This window comes from Polyodon spathula, chromosome 12 (genome assembly GCF_017654505.1).
Source record: "Polyodon spathula isolate WHYD16114869_AA chromosome 12, ASM1765450v1, whole genome shotgun sequence".
NCBI lineage: Eukaryota > Metazoa > Chordata > Actinopteri > Acipenseriformes > Polyodontidae > Polyodon > Polyodon spathula.
In genome coordinates, this window is record NC_054545.1 from 43,836,363 (window position 1) to 43,851,715 (window position 15,353).

Genomic DNA, 15,353 nt, shown 5'->3' on the forward strand with positions numbered 1-15,353 from the left:
TCAGGTCAAAGTACAAGTCTAGATCTGTGCTGTATGTTTCCTTAAGAAAATGCAACCTCATCTCCCGATGAAGAAGATAGATGGGGCTATTTTTTTTAACCACAAACACACGCACACACCAAAAAAGATGCAGGTTATTAGTATTACTTCAAACTGCCATTTTTACAAAAACCAAAAACCAAAACATCTGCAGGGAGGTATCACTGTCCAACAGCTGCTCTCCCGCAGTGCAAGGCTCTGTTTCCCCTGCTGTGTCCCTGACAAAGCCTCGCTGGTTCCTGTGATACCTGCAAATTGAGATTCAGCTGGGAGCTTTGCAGGCGTCTTAGGTCTGAACCGTGGATGATCTGTCACTTGAGAGATTCTTTCAGAGAAGAGAGAGAGAGAGAGAGAGAGAGAGAGAGAGAGAGAGAGAGAGAGAGAGAGAAAGGGAGAATGTTCTTTAAATATAGATAACAGAGATGCTGGTTCAAATGAATTATGACTCGATTCCCAGAATCACCCCTCCTTTCCTGAGCTGACAATCACAGGGTCCCTGTTTACAAGCTGTTGCAGATTTTTCAAAGAACTACGCTGCTTAGATTGGCTCCTGAATCTATTACTCTTTAATTGTAAAATCGCTAAGTGCTTGCCCACCTGTTGTTTTTATACTGCTACAATTGTTATATTCCTCTCCGACAATGCCTATGCTTCAAAATATATGGATTTAAAAAAATTGTATTTGAAGTTTCTTTCTGACATTTTTTTGCATAGCACACACTGCTCACTGTGGCTAAATGTTGTAACTGCAGCAGCGATTTTAATGAGTCAACCACATACAGTGTATGCACACACTCAACTGGTGTTAGCCTATGTGGTACAAAGAAAATGAGCCAACCTATACATAGGTCTAGGATCCAGTAGCATTGGTACAAATTTTTCACCTTCTCCCACCCCTTCACTGGCTGTGAAATGATACAACCCCGCCAACATTCATTAGTGACCTCATTCCATTTTAACCCCACCAAAGTTCTGTTCTTAGAACATTCAGACAATTGTTCTGCAGTTCTGGGGAACCTAACAAAAAGAACTTGCAGGATACCTGAAAAGTAAAAAACAGCAGAGTATTGATCGTCTGGTATTATCAGTGACGGCGGCTTTATCAGGATATCAGGAAAAGCTAACCTAGAAGAACTGAATAGAAAACTTCCCACATTTACTGGGGTGTCTGCCCTCTGCACCCCTTTACTCACTTAGCAAAGTTCCTTCACGCTTGTGTTTCACAGTAGACCACCCGAGTGGAGCGCAACAGCAGTTTGTTTGTACTCAGCAAGCGTAGCGGACATGAGGAATGAGAGGCCTGCTTCAAACACAGACTGTGCAACAGAAATGATATGCCTGTGCTGCTGCTGGGAAATGTCAGGAATACTGTGCGCTGGAGATTCCCCCAGGAGGATTGGTGTTGTCATATTTTAATGGGAGTCTCCGGTCCCCTTGTCAGCGCGGATCGCTTTCATCCCATTGTCGACGTGCTCCTCATCCCCACACCCCGGCATCTGGGATCATTAAACAACTTCATCAAACGTGCCGCGGGGCCCGGGGCATCAAGAAATGCAATTAAAACGAAACAAAAGCGCCTTCAAACGAGGCCCATTTCAGTACAGTAACTCTCTCTCTCCTCTCCCCCTCTCTCCTTCTGTCTCTCTCTTTACCTCAGTCCCTCTCCTCTCTCTTTACCTCTCTATCTCCTTACCTCGCTCCCTCCCTCCCTCTCTCTCTTTATCAGATGACAAGCCAGCGTTGTTATTTTCTTTAGCCCCTCGCCTTATGTTTTTAGTTTTTCTTCTTTTTAATAATTTTTGCCTTATAAATAATATGTATATAAAAAAGAAAACATCAGATGTAATTGCCTTAATGCTAAATCTTGTTCATTCAAATACACAAAGAAAGAAAGAAAGAAAGAAAGAAAGAAAGAAAGATGTTAGATGATAATGCAGCAGGTGCTATTGTAGTGGTCTTAATTGCAGCCAGCCTTTCAGTTTGCATTACATCCCTTAACCCTTTTATGTTACAAATAAAAATGACTAACTTTCTTATTTTTGCCATGCGGTGCATGAAACATGGTTTAACATGCACTGACAGCTTGGAGCTTCTCATCCAAATTATCAGTTTCCCCCTCGTGACACTTCAGTTGCCCTCAAATGTATTTTAAGAAGAAATTATTTGAATAACAAGCGTTCAGTACCTTAAAGGGTTGAGGGTAATCAATCGTCACTAAATACAATAAAACTCAGCGAAAAGACAAGCACAACATTAAGATTTAAAAAAAAAAAAGTTAACTGTGCAGTTTCCCCCCAAGGTCTTAACTGCTAAGACCAGAACCTTATATGAATAGATACATTTGGATTTCCAGTACGTGTTATATTACCATGCCCATTCAGAGCAACCGTGTTTATTTAACCCTCATTTATATGAACTGTCACTTATTGCAAAACATGGCCAATTTAAAAATGCACAAAGCCAGATTTGGCTCATTTGCAAACGTCCATCTCAGTGGCTGCTGCTGCCTTACCGCTAGCGAGCGGTGAGAGTGACTGCTCGATGCTACTTTGTACAGTTCTAAAATCAGAATAGAAGCTGCTGTTCCTGACAGCGTGCACTGCAGTGCCTCCTAATGGCTGGCCAGTGGAATGACAAGAAGCCGAGCTAGCTCTCCCCTCCACCACCCCCCCGAGTACACTAAAAGGTTCACACACAGTACAGCGCTGGTGAGATAGACAGAGTGTCAACACTTTCGGAATTCTTGTTTCACCAGGGTATTTAAAGATAGAGATATATATATATATATATATATATATATATATATATATATATATATATATATAACAGGTGCTCTTTCATGCATGACAACCTCATATGGGAATATGTGGGGACATATGGAAGACCCAAAAGCATGATGACCTCATATGAGCCGGCTGCCATTTTATCCCCATATAAAGCAATTTTAAAAAGTCAATTAAAAATGTCTTTATTGTGCGTCCAAAACTACTTTTTATTTTTCAGCTATTTTCAATATTTCTTACATGAAACCATTGAATATCACTTCAAACAGAAATGGTTTAGCTTTATGAATGCATACATTATAATGTATAGATTTAATGCAGGGATGGAAATAAGATTGATTAGTCACAGTGTATCGGTAACATAGTAAGTGTGTCTCATTAAACTCAGAGTAAAACCAGGAATGGCTCAAACTGCTAAGCAATGAGAGTCTTATTTCCATCCCTGCAATGTTATATATGCATAGAGTATAAAAGTGAGAGAGCACATAATCCGCGCCACAAGAGTTATCCGAGAGCCCTCCCCTTTTAAAAAGTCATTTATTTTAAGCACTGGATAAATCACGGGAAACGCCAATAAATAAGAACTGATCTAAGACTGGAATACAGCTGTAGATGTAACCTATTATGTTACAGGCAGTCAGGCACTTCCACGACGAACATAAACTTCTCTCTCGGCAGTACCGAGTATGTAAAGTAATAAAATCCTGGGGAAATCTGTCCCAGTTTAGCAGGAGAGTTATTCTTCAGAGCCAGCCAGTTGACATTTCTTTAATTGCCTCATTTTCCATCCTAAGAGCTCTTTTTACATACTGGCCCCGACTTGCACCTTCTGATTTGGATTATTCATTCCTATGCAAGGATTTATTCGGTCGATTGTAAATCTGATTCTGCATCATGCTATTGGGTTACTGGGGGTGAAGCAGGGAGGGGTTTGATCAGAAAGCCTGGGTTTGAATCTCGTGTCATGCATTTAGTCCTTGTTGTTATTGGTTTCACAAAGTAAATATAACCCAATTGCACTAAACATCTTTGCAGGCAGGCTTCGAATAGGGTGGGCAAGATTTGGGTGAGCATAGAGACTGACCTTCTCTCTCCCTCACCCCCGAAGAAAAAGGGGGCTCCCTCCAGTCCAGGGCAGACTTGAGGCATGGAGACTGAACTGCTCCCTCCCTCCCTTCCTCCCTCCTCAACCCCAAAGAGAAAGGGTGCTCCCTTCAGTCTAGTCCACGGTAGTTTAGAGGCAGACTGAACTGCTCCCTCCCTCACCCCCTAAGAGAGTGCATCTTTAGAACCAAAATACATCAAGAAGAATAAGTAATAAATAAATAACAATAAATAAAAATAAAACAGGCCACTTGGGAGGCTAGCAGTTGCAAACACTCACACACACACACACACACACACACACACACACACACACACACACACACACACAAACAGAAACAGGATTTCTGATTGACAGACAGACTTCTGAAAAGGCTTTGAAAGCCTATAGTTAACAAGCGTGTTTATGACAAGTTGCAAACTCTGGAGTGTGGTCAAAAAAAAAGAAGAAAAAACAATTAGGAAATTCCCCTTTGACGAAGCTGCTGAAATGCTTTCAGATTTGTGCATCACGTCTCACCAAAGTATTTATATATAGAGTATATTATATTATATATATATATATATATATATATATATATATATATATATATATTAAGTTGTGTGTTGCGTGTGGAGGGGTCCTCCCTTCTGATTTAGTTGCTACTGAGATTAAAACTGTAAGTCAGCTGTGCAAGTTTTATTAGGTGCAAAGGTGTAAACAAAAACTGACAAAAACATGTAACTAGGAAGCACAGTAATAACCATCTGCAACTTGCTGCTGCCTCTTTCTGGGAAATCCAGTATCTTATTAACAAGCTAGGCGAGCTGCAGAAGTAGAAATAACACGACGCTTATTCCTGATTAGTTTGAATGCTGTCAAACAAAAAAAAAAATTGAATAGCGTTGTAATGTTTTTTTTCTATTTTGTAATTTAAAAAAAAAAAAAAAAAAAAAAAAAGGTTTTTGTAATTTTTCTATATTGTATCGTGGGGTTTTTTTGTATCCGTTAAATTCGCCCCTGTCTTTGAATGCTGAGCTCTTCGGTGTGTGTTTGGGTTCTTCAAAGCCGCGTAGGTTTGCCAGATTTGCATTGACTCCGCTCCACAGCCTCAACTGACTGCTGCATTATTACTTGTTAATATGATTGAAATGCAGGATGAGTGCAATTCTGGGAAATGTTTTGAGGTTATCAGTATCGCTGTATAAATCTTTGTGACCATTTACATAGGAAATGTATATAGTATCCACACCCTCTATATTTGCATTGTTTTCAATTACTAATCTAGTGAAAGAAACATAACATTTAACTGAGAAATCACCTTTGGGTGTTAGTAAGAACTTCACAGGTTTTTTTTTTTTTTTTAATATGTCCCCATACCGTTTTAGAGCGTTTGCAATTATACCAAGTAGTTCAAAATGTTAATACTCCTTTTCTTTTTTAAGGACTTTATTCACCCTTTAATGCATGAAATATTGAAAATAACAACAACAACAACAACAAAATAAATGCGTTCCCCAAAACCTGTGTTTGTATACAAACAAAATGTAAAACGTACATTTTTTTTAACGATTTATTTTTCACCCCTTTATTTGGGGTGGTGCACTGTGATGCTGTCCTGCATTTACATCTTCCATGTGTCCCCGTGTGTGTGTGTGTGTGTGTGTGTGTGTGTGTGTGTGTGTGTGTGTGTATATATATATATATATATATATATATATATATATATATATATATATATATATATATATATATAAAGGCTAGAAGAGAGGTTTTTTGTCCGTCCTCATATGGTTTTGCCATGCATGACAGGGTTACAGTGCTTTGTTATGAGTTCAGGAGCTGTTCTTCAGTTCCAGTTGCCTCCAGTAGAACTAACACAGGCTGGATCAGCCAACATGTTGTTCTAGAAGCAACAGAAGCATTGCACCTGCCTGCACATTTTATAAATTAAAAGTACCATGGTAAATTATGTGTATGATAGCATGCTTTTTCCATGCATGATACCCAGCTAGGTTTACTGTGGTATTTGTGCAGTTTTACCATGCTTTTTCAATGGTTATACTCTTTAACATAGTTTAGCCTGGTTTTTAAACATGCACTGTCATACCTTGCCTATGCTTTACAGTGCTTGACTATGCTTTACCGTGCTCTCACTGTGCTTTATTACACTTTGGTGAGCTTTTACTGTGGGGAAACATTTATAAGGGTATAGACAGTGCTGTATTTGCGATTAGCTAAAACATCTCTCAGCTTTATTTCTGCAATGTTCTTGTTGTCGATGGGGGTGGATGTTTGTTGACACGTCCGTGAAAATCCCCAGTGTACCGAACAGAATCTGGCCTGATTGCTGCCTCCCATCTGTGTGTACATTAGTGAAACTATACTTAGAAGATGAGAAGGGAGATAAAGCCAGACCTTTAACCATTGTGCATTTTTTAAACAAAGCACATGTGGGGCAAGCAGAACAGAGGTAGCATCACAGTCCACATTATCTATCTATCTATCTATCTATCTATCTATCTGTCTGTCTATCTATCTACCATTCTGTCTGTCTGTCTGTCTCTCTCTGTCTCTCTCTCTCACTCTCTCTCAGTGTTTCCCAGCCCTGTTCCTGGTGGCATGCTGTGTCTGCTGGTTTTCTTTCCAACGCAGCGCTCAATTGCTTAATTGAACCGTACCAAAAACGAAGAGCTTGAAAATCACGGGAAAATGCCAGTTAATCACTTAATTAGTTCAATGAAGGGTTTAATTAAGCAATTGAGCGCTGCGTTGGAACGAAAACCAGCAGACACAATGTGCCGCCAGGAGCAGGGTTGGGAAACATTGATCTACAGTTCCTATAGAAAGTCTACACCCCCTTTCAAATTTTTCACCATTTGTTGCCTTATAGCCTGGCATTGAAATGCATGAAAATATATATATTTTTTCATTTATCTACACATCTTACCCCACAACTTCCAAGTGAAAAAGATATTCTAGAAATTTGTAGAAGATTAATTAAAAATAAAAACTGAAATAGCTTGGTTGGATAAGTGTCCACCCCCCTTGTAATAGCAATCCTAAATTAGCTCAGGTGTAACCAATCACTTTCAAAATCACACACCATGTTAAGTGGCCTCCACCTGTGTTAAATTGTAGTGATTCACATGATTTCAGGATAAATTCAGCAGTTCCTGTAGGTTCCCTCTGCTGGGTAGTGCATTTCAAAGCAAACACTCAACCATGAGCACCAAGGTGCTTTCAGAGAACTCCAGGTCAAAGTTCTTGAAAGGCACAGATCAGGGGATGGGTATAAAAAAAATATCAAAGGCCTTGAATATCCCTTGGAGCATGGTCAAGATGATTATTAAGAAGTGGAAGGTGTATGGCACCACCAAGACCCTGCCTAGATCAGGCTGTCCTTCCAAACTGGATAACCGAGCAAGAAGGAGACCAAGCTAACAAGAAGCCAATGGCAACTTTGCAAGAGCTACAAAACTGGTCAACATGTGCATGTGACAACAGTATCCCAAGCACTCCACAAATCTGCCCTGTGTGGTAGGGTGGCAAGAAGGAAGCCATTACTCAAAAAAGGTCACCCTGAATCCTGTTTGAAGTATGCAAAAAACACTCAGGAGATTCTGTAGCCATGTGGCAAAAAGTTTTGTGGTCTGACGAAACTATAATGGAACTTTTTGGCCAAAATGCAAAGCGTTGTGTTTGGTGCAAATCCAACACAGCACATCACCCAAAGAACACCATCCCTACTGTGAAGCATAGTGGTGGCAGCAGCATGTTATGGGAATGTTTCTCATCGGCAGGGACTGGGGCACTTGTCAGGATAGAAGCGAAAATGAATGGAGCAAAGTACAGAGAAGTCCTTTAAGAACATATTGCCAAATCTAGGTGTGCAGTGTTGGTAGAGACCTATCCCAACAGACTCACAGCTGTAATTGCTGCCAAAGGTGCTTCCACCAAGTATTAACTGAGGGGGGTGGAGACTTATCCTGTTCTGAGCTTTCAGTTTTGTATTTTTGATATATAATTTCTCAAGTTCAAGTTACTTACAAAATGGTATAGCTAACTTGAACTCTGCAACTGCTCAGAGTTGAAAACAGTTACTAAGGTCTAATTAAGCGAATGATCAGTTCAATGAAGGCTCTAGTTAAGTAGTTGAGAGCTCAGTTGGAATGAAATCCAGCAGACACAGGGACTCCCAGGACCAGGGCTGGGAACCCCTGCTCTGTGGTAACTACTGGTCTGTGGCATTTTAGCTGATGAAGGACTCTTGTGTCCGAAACATCCTAAATCCTTGTGTATTTGTGTTGCACTTTGTGCACCGTTACTAATACCTGAAAGCGGAACAGAGGCAGCATCACAGTCATCTATCAGTATATCTGTCTCTGTATGTATCTAGCTATCTATCTATCTACAAACATTCACTTAAATAAAAATATCTGCTATTTCAGACAGATTAATTTTTAAGAATAATTGGTCCATGTTTTAGTGGCTGTTGGGCTAGAGAAACAATTGTGCACTGCTGTCTGGTGGTGAAACAGTTAACCATCTTTTTGCTGGTTTTTGCTTTTCATCTTGTGCACTGCAGCCCACCCTACTGGAAGGTCCTGGTAACTGCACCCAGAGTCAGCTTGACAGCTGCAGCTGGGAGGAATATTCTGGTTGGCCCTTCTTCCCCCACTGACCAATCATTCAAGAGACTGAGTGTTCTTCATGAATATTCATGAGAACTCCTGGCAGATGAGAAGGACACCAGGTTCTCAGGTGTTTGAATATTCATGTGGTCCCTTGACGTCGCATTCAGGATATCACTGCTGCTTCTGTGTCCTATTTAAAATAAATAACTCCCCTCAAAAGAGCAGAGCGTGTTAGGAAATTAGCACTGGAAACTTTCCAAAGTGCCGAAGCAACTTTTTTATCGAACCTAACGTAGCCTAGTTTTCAAGTGGCAAGGGACACTTCCTCAATTATGATCTTTCTTTCTTTCTTTCTTTCTTTCTTTCTTTCTTTCTTTCTTTCTTTCTTTCTTTCTTTCTTTCTTTCGCATGTCAGTGTAACATGTGTGCACTGCTGGATGCTGTCAGTTTAGGAAGTAGACATCGACCAACAGGGAGCTGTTAAGCGGTTTGACACTTTTTTTAAAAATCCGTCTTTTAAGTAATTGACTTGAAGTCCATTCTCAGCAGTCAGGAATCAAAGGAGATCTGAGTTAAAGACGTGTCCAGCATCACACCTGACCGGCTTAAGACTTAACAGAAAGACACATTGGAGTCTGCTTTAATGATCTAAACACTGTCAGTATTGATTACACCCCTCCACTTCCTTTGACAGGGAGCCAGAATGAAATCATTTTACGAAATGCTTCCAGCATGCATTTGCTGGTTTCAGCTTGGAAAGTCTTTTAGCCCAAGCCATTCGCCAAAGTTCCTTTTAATTGGAGTTTGATATTTCTAAAAAGCCTCCTCGTCTGTTGTTGGAAACGCTTCATGCATGTTAAAAAAAAACATGATTTAATACATCAGCCCGATCCTTCTACATATCAGTGAAAAAAAACCATGACAACAAAAGGACTGTCATCTCAGTGTTGAGGAGACCACTGGCAAGGCTAATAAGAAACACAAAGAAATGCAATTAAAAGCCAACGATGTTGCTCCTTACAATGCAAATGCAATTCGCTTTTAATAAGTCACAAGCCACAATGCATTCAAACAGGACATTAACCTGGCTCTCATTAGGAGCTTTTCTGCTGTGAAATCCTCGCTGATACAGTAGAGGACAGCTATTCCTCGACTCCCAAATACGTCAGCCTCCACTGGAGCCGCTGTCAGAAGCAGGTTTAGCACATGCATTCAGTTCCGCCATTTTCACTGGCAAGAACGGGGTTTAGTGAGCAGCCATGCTGACAACAGAAGAACTTGTAATTAATTGGGTAACGATTCGAATCAGGATAGAGAACTTTTAAAATTATTATTATTATTATTATTATTATTATTATTATTATTATTTAGCTAATCAAGCAATAAGACACAGCGCAGAGGGGAATACAGTAGATGGCATGTTAGGGTTATTTTGTAAGCAGTAATCTGTGATGTGGAGACATGCATTATTGTCATAATCCGTCATGAAGCTATGGAACTTGTGATTTAGATACTGACACAACACACACACGCACACACACACACACACACACACACACACACACACACACACACACACACACAGAGACGCATACACACAGGGAGACGCACACACATACAGACACAACACACTGACACGCACACACACACAGATGGACACCACACATACAGAGACAAACACACACACAAGTGCACACACAGACACAACACAAAAACAGACACACAGAGAGACACAGAAACAACACACACAGAGACACGTGCTCACACAGCCACTGCAGAGTGCTGTACTGTACTACCTAAAAAATAAAACATGCAATACTATGCAAATGCGATAGACTGCAATACCTCGTGCAGGGCTGCAAGCCGGTTAAGCTATTGAGCCATAACCCTTACAAAAGAGCCCCACAGTAAAAGCATAGCAAAGTATCAAGCATAGATCAGGATTGTAAAGCATGGGAAAAGCTTAGGAAAACTGCGGAAATAAGAGTGCAAAAATACCATGGCAAAAGTACTGGATTCCATTCAAAGTTGTTTTTTTTTTTTGTTTGTTTTGTTTTTTTTAATGGGACTGAAGGGAACTGCAGTGTTAGGTAGAAGCCAGCACAGCGACAATGCAGCATGTGTTTCCAGCATGTTAAAAAAAACTCCCTGGTAATCGGAATGTTAGACAAGAAGCTGCCGACCCTGCTTAAATTAAAGAAGCAGCAGCTGTGTGGCTCCTCTCCTCCAGTGTCGAGTATTTTTCACTTACTTGTATTTATTTTAAGAAGCCTTCATGGTCTGGCTTCCCGGGCAGAACAATTATTTGTTTTGAAAAAATAAATAAATATTTAAGAAGGATGAAAAGGGCTTTCCGACCAGCCAGCGTGTCCAAGCAAGCAAGTTTTATGACTTGAAAGCCGTGCTTTATACATAATATGAACTGTGTGTGTGTGTGTATGTGTGTGCGTGCGTGCGTGCGTGTGTGTGTGTGTGTGTATAGCAGTACCCTGCAGCCCCAGTTCATGAATGAATGTATTGAGCACAGGCTGGATCAGTGTGTGTGTGTGTGTGTGTGTGTGTGTGTGTGTGTGTGTGTGTGTGTGTGTGTGTGTGTGTGTGTGTGTGTGTGTGTGTGTGTGTGTGTATATATAGCAGTCCCAGTTCATGAATGAATGTATTGAGCACAGGCTGGATCGCATTTCTGTCTTTTCTGTTCTGGTGGGTTGATCCTCTTCACCTGTTTTTTGTTGTATTTATTAAGTGCAATAAAACAACAGCAATCTTTTTTTTTTTTTTTTTTTTTTAAGGCGTCATGTAGGTATTCGGGGCCGAGCGGAAAATTTCAGATTTGATTTTTCTCTGAGGAAATAAAATAAAAAAAATAAAAAAATAAAAAAAAACAAACAATGTTTGCAATGTAAGTGTAAAAATCTACAAATTAGAAGATTAAACAAGATTGCCTTAAAAATGTTTGCATATGCAAAATGTTTAAGAATGTCTATTCAGTTCATGTAAATGATGACAAGTCTAAAAATGGGGAACAGTTTTGCATATATCCCATCCTATCCATCCGTCCGTCTGTCTGTCTGTCTGTCTGTCTGTCTGTCTGTCTGTCTGTCTGCATCGTGACCAGGATAACTGTCGTGATCTTAACCATGTTTTTATACTGCAGAAGTTTCGGATTGCATTTGCCTATAATGTTAGAAACTTTTAGAACTTATATGCAAGTATTTGTGACCTGTTCAGGTACTGTGCGATTACTGCTAGATTCTGAGATGAATGAAGGGATGAGAAGAAAAAAACTCCTTTTGCGTCGCAGTTTCCATCATTGAAGGTTTTAAAATGAGCCTGATTAACCACAGTGTATATGTATCAGGCTCAGGCGTGTCTTAATAAACTTGTAGTAAAACTGGGAATGGATCAAACTGCTGTGCAATGGAAGTCTTATTGCCATCCCTGCCTCTGTATGTGAAACGACAGTCAGTTATTCACACAGTGGCAGTATTTGAATATGAATATTGCTGCTCTCATAGGGTCAAGGTCATACGATGCATCTCTATGACTTTCTGTGTTCCTGTCTGTCTAAGGTATATACCAGGGGGTCACTTGCAAGAACAGTACCTGACTATATATATATATATATATATATATATATATATATATATATATATATATATATATGCTATTCTTCATATATAAATACAATAGACAGAATGCTGTTCCTTCATACATGATGCCTCCACACACACAAATGCCACACCCGAACACACACACACGCACGCGCACACACACACACACACACACACACACACACACACACACACACACACACACACACATTTTTAACATTCCGTCTCTGCGTCTCATTCCTAGTCAGCGGAGAGTGCCCCCTATCGGGTGCAGAAAGTATTGTTTCCCTCATTTTTTTCTAGCTGTTCCTATGAAAGTCATGTTTATACTGGTGCCCCCATCTCTGATATAAATGTGTACAGCATGAAGCAGATTTTTGGACCAGAGAGGATCACTTTAATTGTGTGTGCGTGTGCGTGTGTTTGTTTGTGTGCGTGTGTGTGTGTGTATGTTTTTATGCATACAGTGCACCCAAGTCTATCCTTTACAACAACAGTGTTAAGATAAAATTGCAAAATGAAAACATTGTGGTATTGAGAAGATATTTGCATTGGAGGTGAACAGATCTAACAATCCTGGAAAAAAGAACATCAATCAGGTCTCAGACAACAGGAAACCTCAGAGCAGCAATTAAAATTGGAATTTCGTGTCTTAATATAAGACATTTCATTAAATAAACAGAGCCCAGTGTGTACAGCAGTTGTGTGTTAAGTCTGACGTGTGTATAGAGTAGCTGCGTTCTGTAAATAAACTTTTTTTAGCAGCAATTTAGGAGCCAGTAGTATTATTTATTTATTTATTTATTTATTAATTATTCATCTATTTATTTCTCTTCAGCAGAGAAGAGAAGGCATGTGTCAGCTCCTGTCAGAGAGGAGAGACAAGTCAGCCCAGGATGCTGCAGCATTTTTTAATCAATTTGTTAATTTTATTAAACTACACTTAATAGGAGAGCCCTGGAAACTCTCTCTCACATCATCGTAATAGCTCACTGCATGTCAAATGATTAATGCAGAAGCATGCTGTTTAAAAGTAGGGGCATGCAAATAACGATTAGAGGATACTTTTTGCATTTTAAATGAATCCCTGCGTTTTAAAAGTATTTATTTACGGCACAGTGGAAAACAGTACCATGCGAGATTCCTAGCAATTCTCTTGCCGTTCGGGTTTGTTTAAAAAAAAAGTATAATGTTCATTTTAACAGGTGTGGTTAACATCTAGTCTGTATGTTTGTAATAATTGTTCTTGCACCTGGGACTATATAATGGGGACCAACCCTTGTTTTTTTCAGAGAGACAGCCGTTTGCTTTTATGTCTTTATGTTTCTTCATTTACCTCTTTGTACGTGGAGTTTAATGCAGTAACTGTAATTAACTGTACTCTTTCTGAAGCACCACTTGCCTTTTCTTTTTTTGTACGGATCTGTTTGATGTTTTAAAGCATTGCAGGCAAGTTGCAACAGAGTGTATTACCAACAGTTATTAAAAGCATGTTCATGATGGATTTAATAATTACTGCCTAGATTAAAAGAAAAAAAACATGGTAATAAATCCGGCTGAAATTATTATTATTATTATTATTATTATTATTATTATTATTTTATTATTATTATTATTATTATTATTACTCTGTTACTAAATATACAATGATTTATATACAAAAATTAAATACACTATTTAAAAAAGGAAATGGAATCGTTGTTGTTCCTTATGCCGTTCAAGTATGTGAATCTTCTAAAAGTTTACCAGGGTATTTCTTGCATTTTCCTCCCATGCTTTTCCCATGCTTATACTATGTATTTACTATGGCTTACCCTGGTTGGCAATGTTTTAAAATGCTTTATGACACCTCGCTATTCTTTACAGTGTTTACTTATACTTTACCGTGCTTTCACTGTGCTTTACTATACTGTGCTATGCTTTTACTATGGGGAAACTTTTATAAGGGTTTAACTTCAAGTTTGATTATCCCCAGTGTACAGGTAACAAGCTCAGGTGTGTCGTATTAAACTCACAGTAGAAAAAGGAATGGATCAAACTGGGTTCCTTAAAGGACTAAAGTGTTCTTTAATAAACGCGTGGACTGACTCATATTGTTGTTTTTATCATTATTGGGTTTTTTTTGTCTCATTTCCAGTAGATTCAGCGAGTTTGTACTCTAAGAATGAAGACAGCTCAGATGACACTCAGAGTTTAAACCTCGCCCCGTCTCTGCCCTCCGACAATGCTTCCGTGGCATCAGACTATCAGGACGAAGGCTCTCCTGAATGTGAGTTTAACTTTTATTGATTTAATCACTTGACCAGGAGATTTACCCATTGAGACACTGAGGCCTCGTTTACAAGGGGGCCCTGGAAAACAATAAAAGAAGCACAATTGTAGTAGCACAAACAGCACAATAAAAACATGTGTGGTTCAAACTTAATCCGCAGCACACAGAGATCAGAATAAATAGACTGCACTTGCAGATCTCTTGATTCGCCCCCCCCCCCCCCCCCCCCCCCCCTGCTCTGCACTGGACTCTCCTGCCCTCAGCACTACGTTACTGGATCCTCAACTAATGTATTACTGCACTACTGTGCGATTTTAGATAGAACTTGTTTATTAATGTGGACTGAGGGAGAAGCAGTGGCAGGAGGTTCTAAGCAATTCCCAAATCCCATCTTTAAAACCAGAGAAAAAAGCACCACACACGTCTGTTTGCTGTCTAGATAGTCCTGTGTACCTTGATGCTATATACAGCTGTGGCCAAATGCATCACCAAATAATCCTGTAGGATTAACTCATTCTGCTTCATAAAGTTGAATGAAACCTGCTGAATAATGTTGCGTTAACATATAGAATTACACACCGCTTTGTAGTTTCTTATACTTAAGGAAAAACGAAATAGTGTTGAAATGCTTTACTACTACTGTTATGATTTTTTTTTTATGATTTTTTTTTTTGCGATATCATTTTGTAGTTTTTACATGATGAAAAAACCTCTATCTATCTATATATATATACACACGCACGCACGTACGCACGCACGCACACACACTATATATATATATATATATATATATATATATATATATATATATATATATATATATATATAATTATAATTTTTTTTTTATTTTATTTTAACATTTTTGGTAATGCTAAACTTTTGGCCACAGCTGCACACCTCTGTTTATTTCATTCTGCATTGCACACC

At 39.2% G+C, this 15,353-nt stretch overlaps 1 protein-coding gene across 2 annotated transcripts in view; it reads left to right on the plus strand.

The window, feature by feature from the left end:
* skap1 (src kinase associated phosphoprotein 1) overlaps positions 1-15,353 on the plus strand; it is a 152,661-nt gene that overhangs the window by 9,728 nt on the left and 127,580 nt on the right. Inside the window, exon 4 of one of the 2 annotated variants that reach the window (XM_041266383.1) lies at positions 14,292-14,423. In XM_041266383.1, coding sequence (XP_041122317.1) covers positions 14,292-14,423 — 132 coding nt within the window. The remainder of the gene's footprint in view (positions 1-14,291; positions 14,424-15,353) is intronic. The other variant, XM_041266384.1, reaches the window with a different exon arrangement.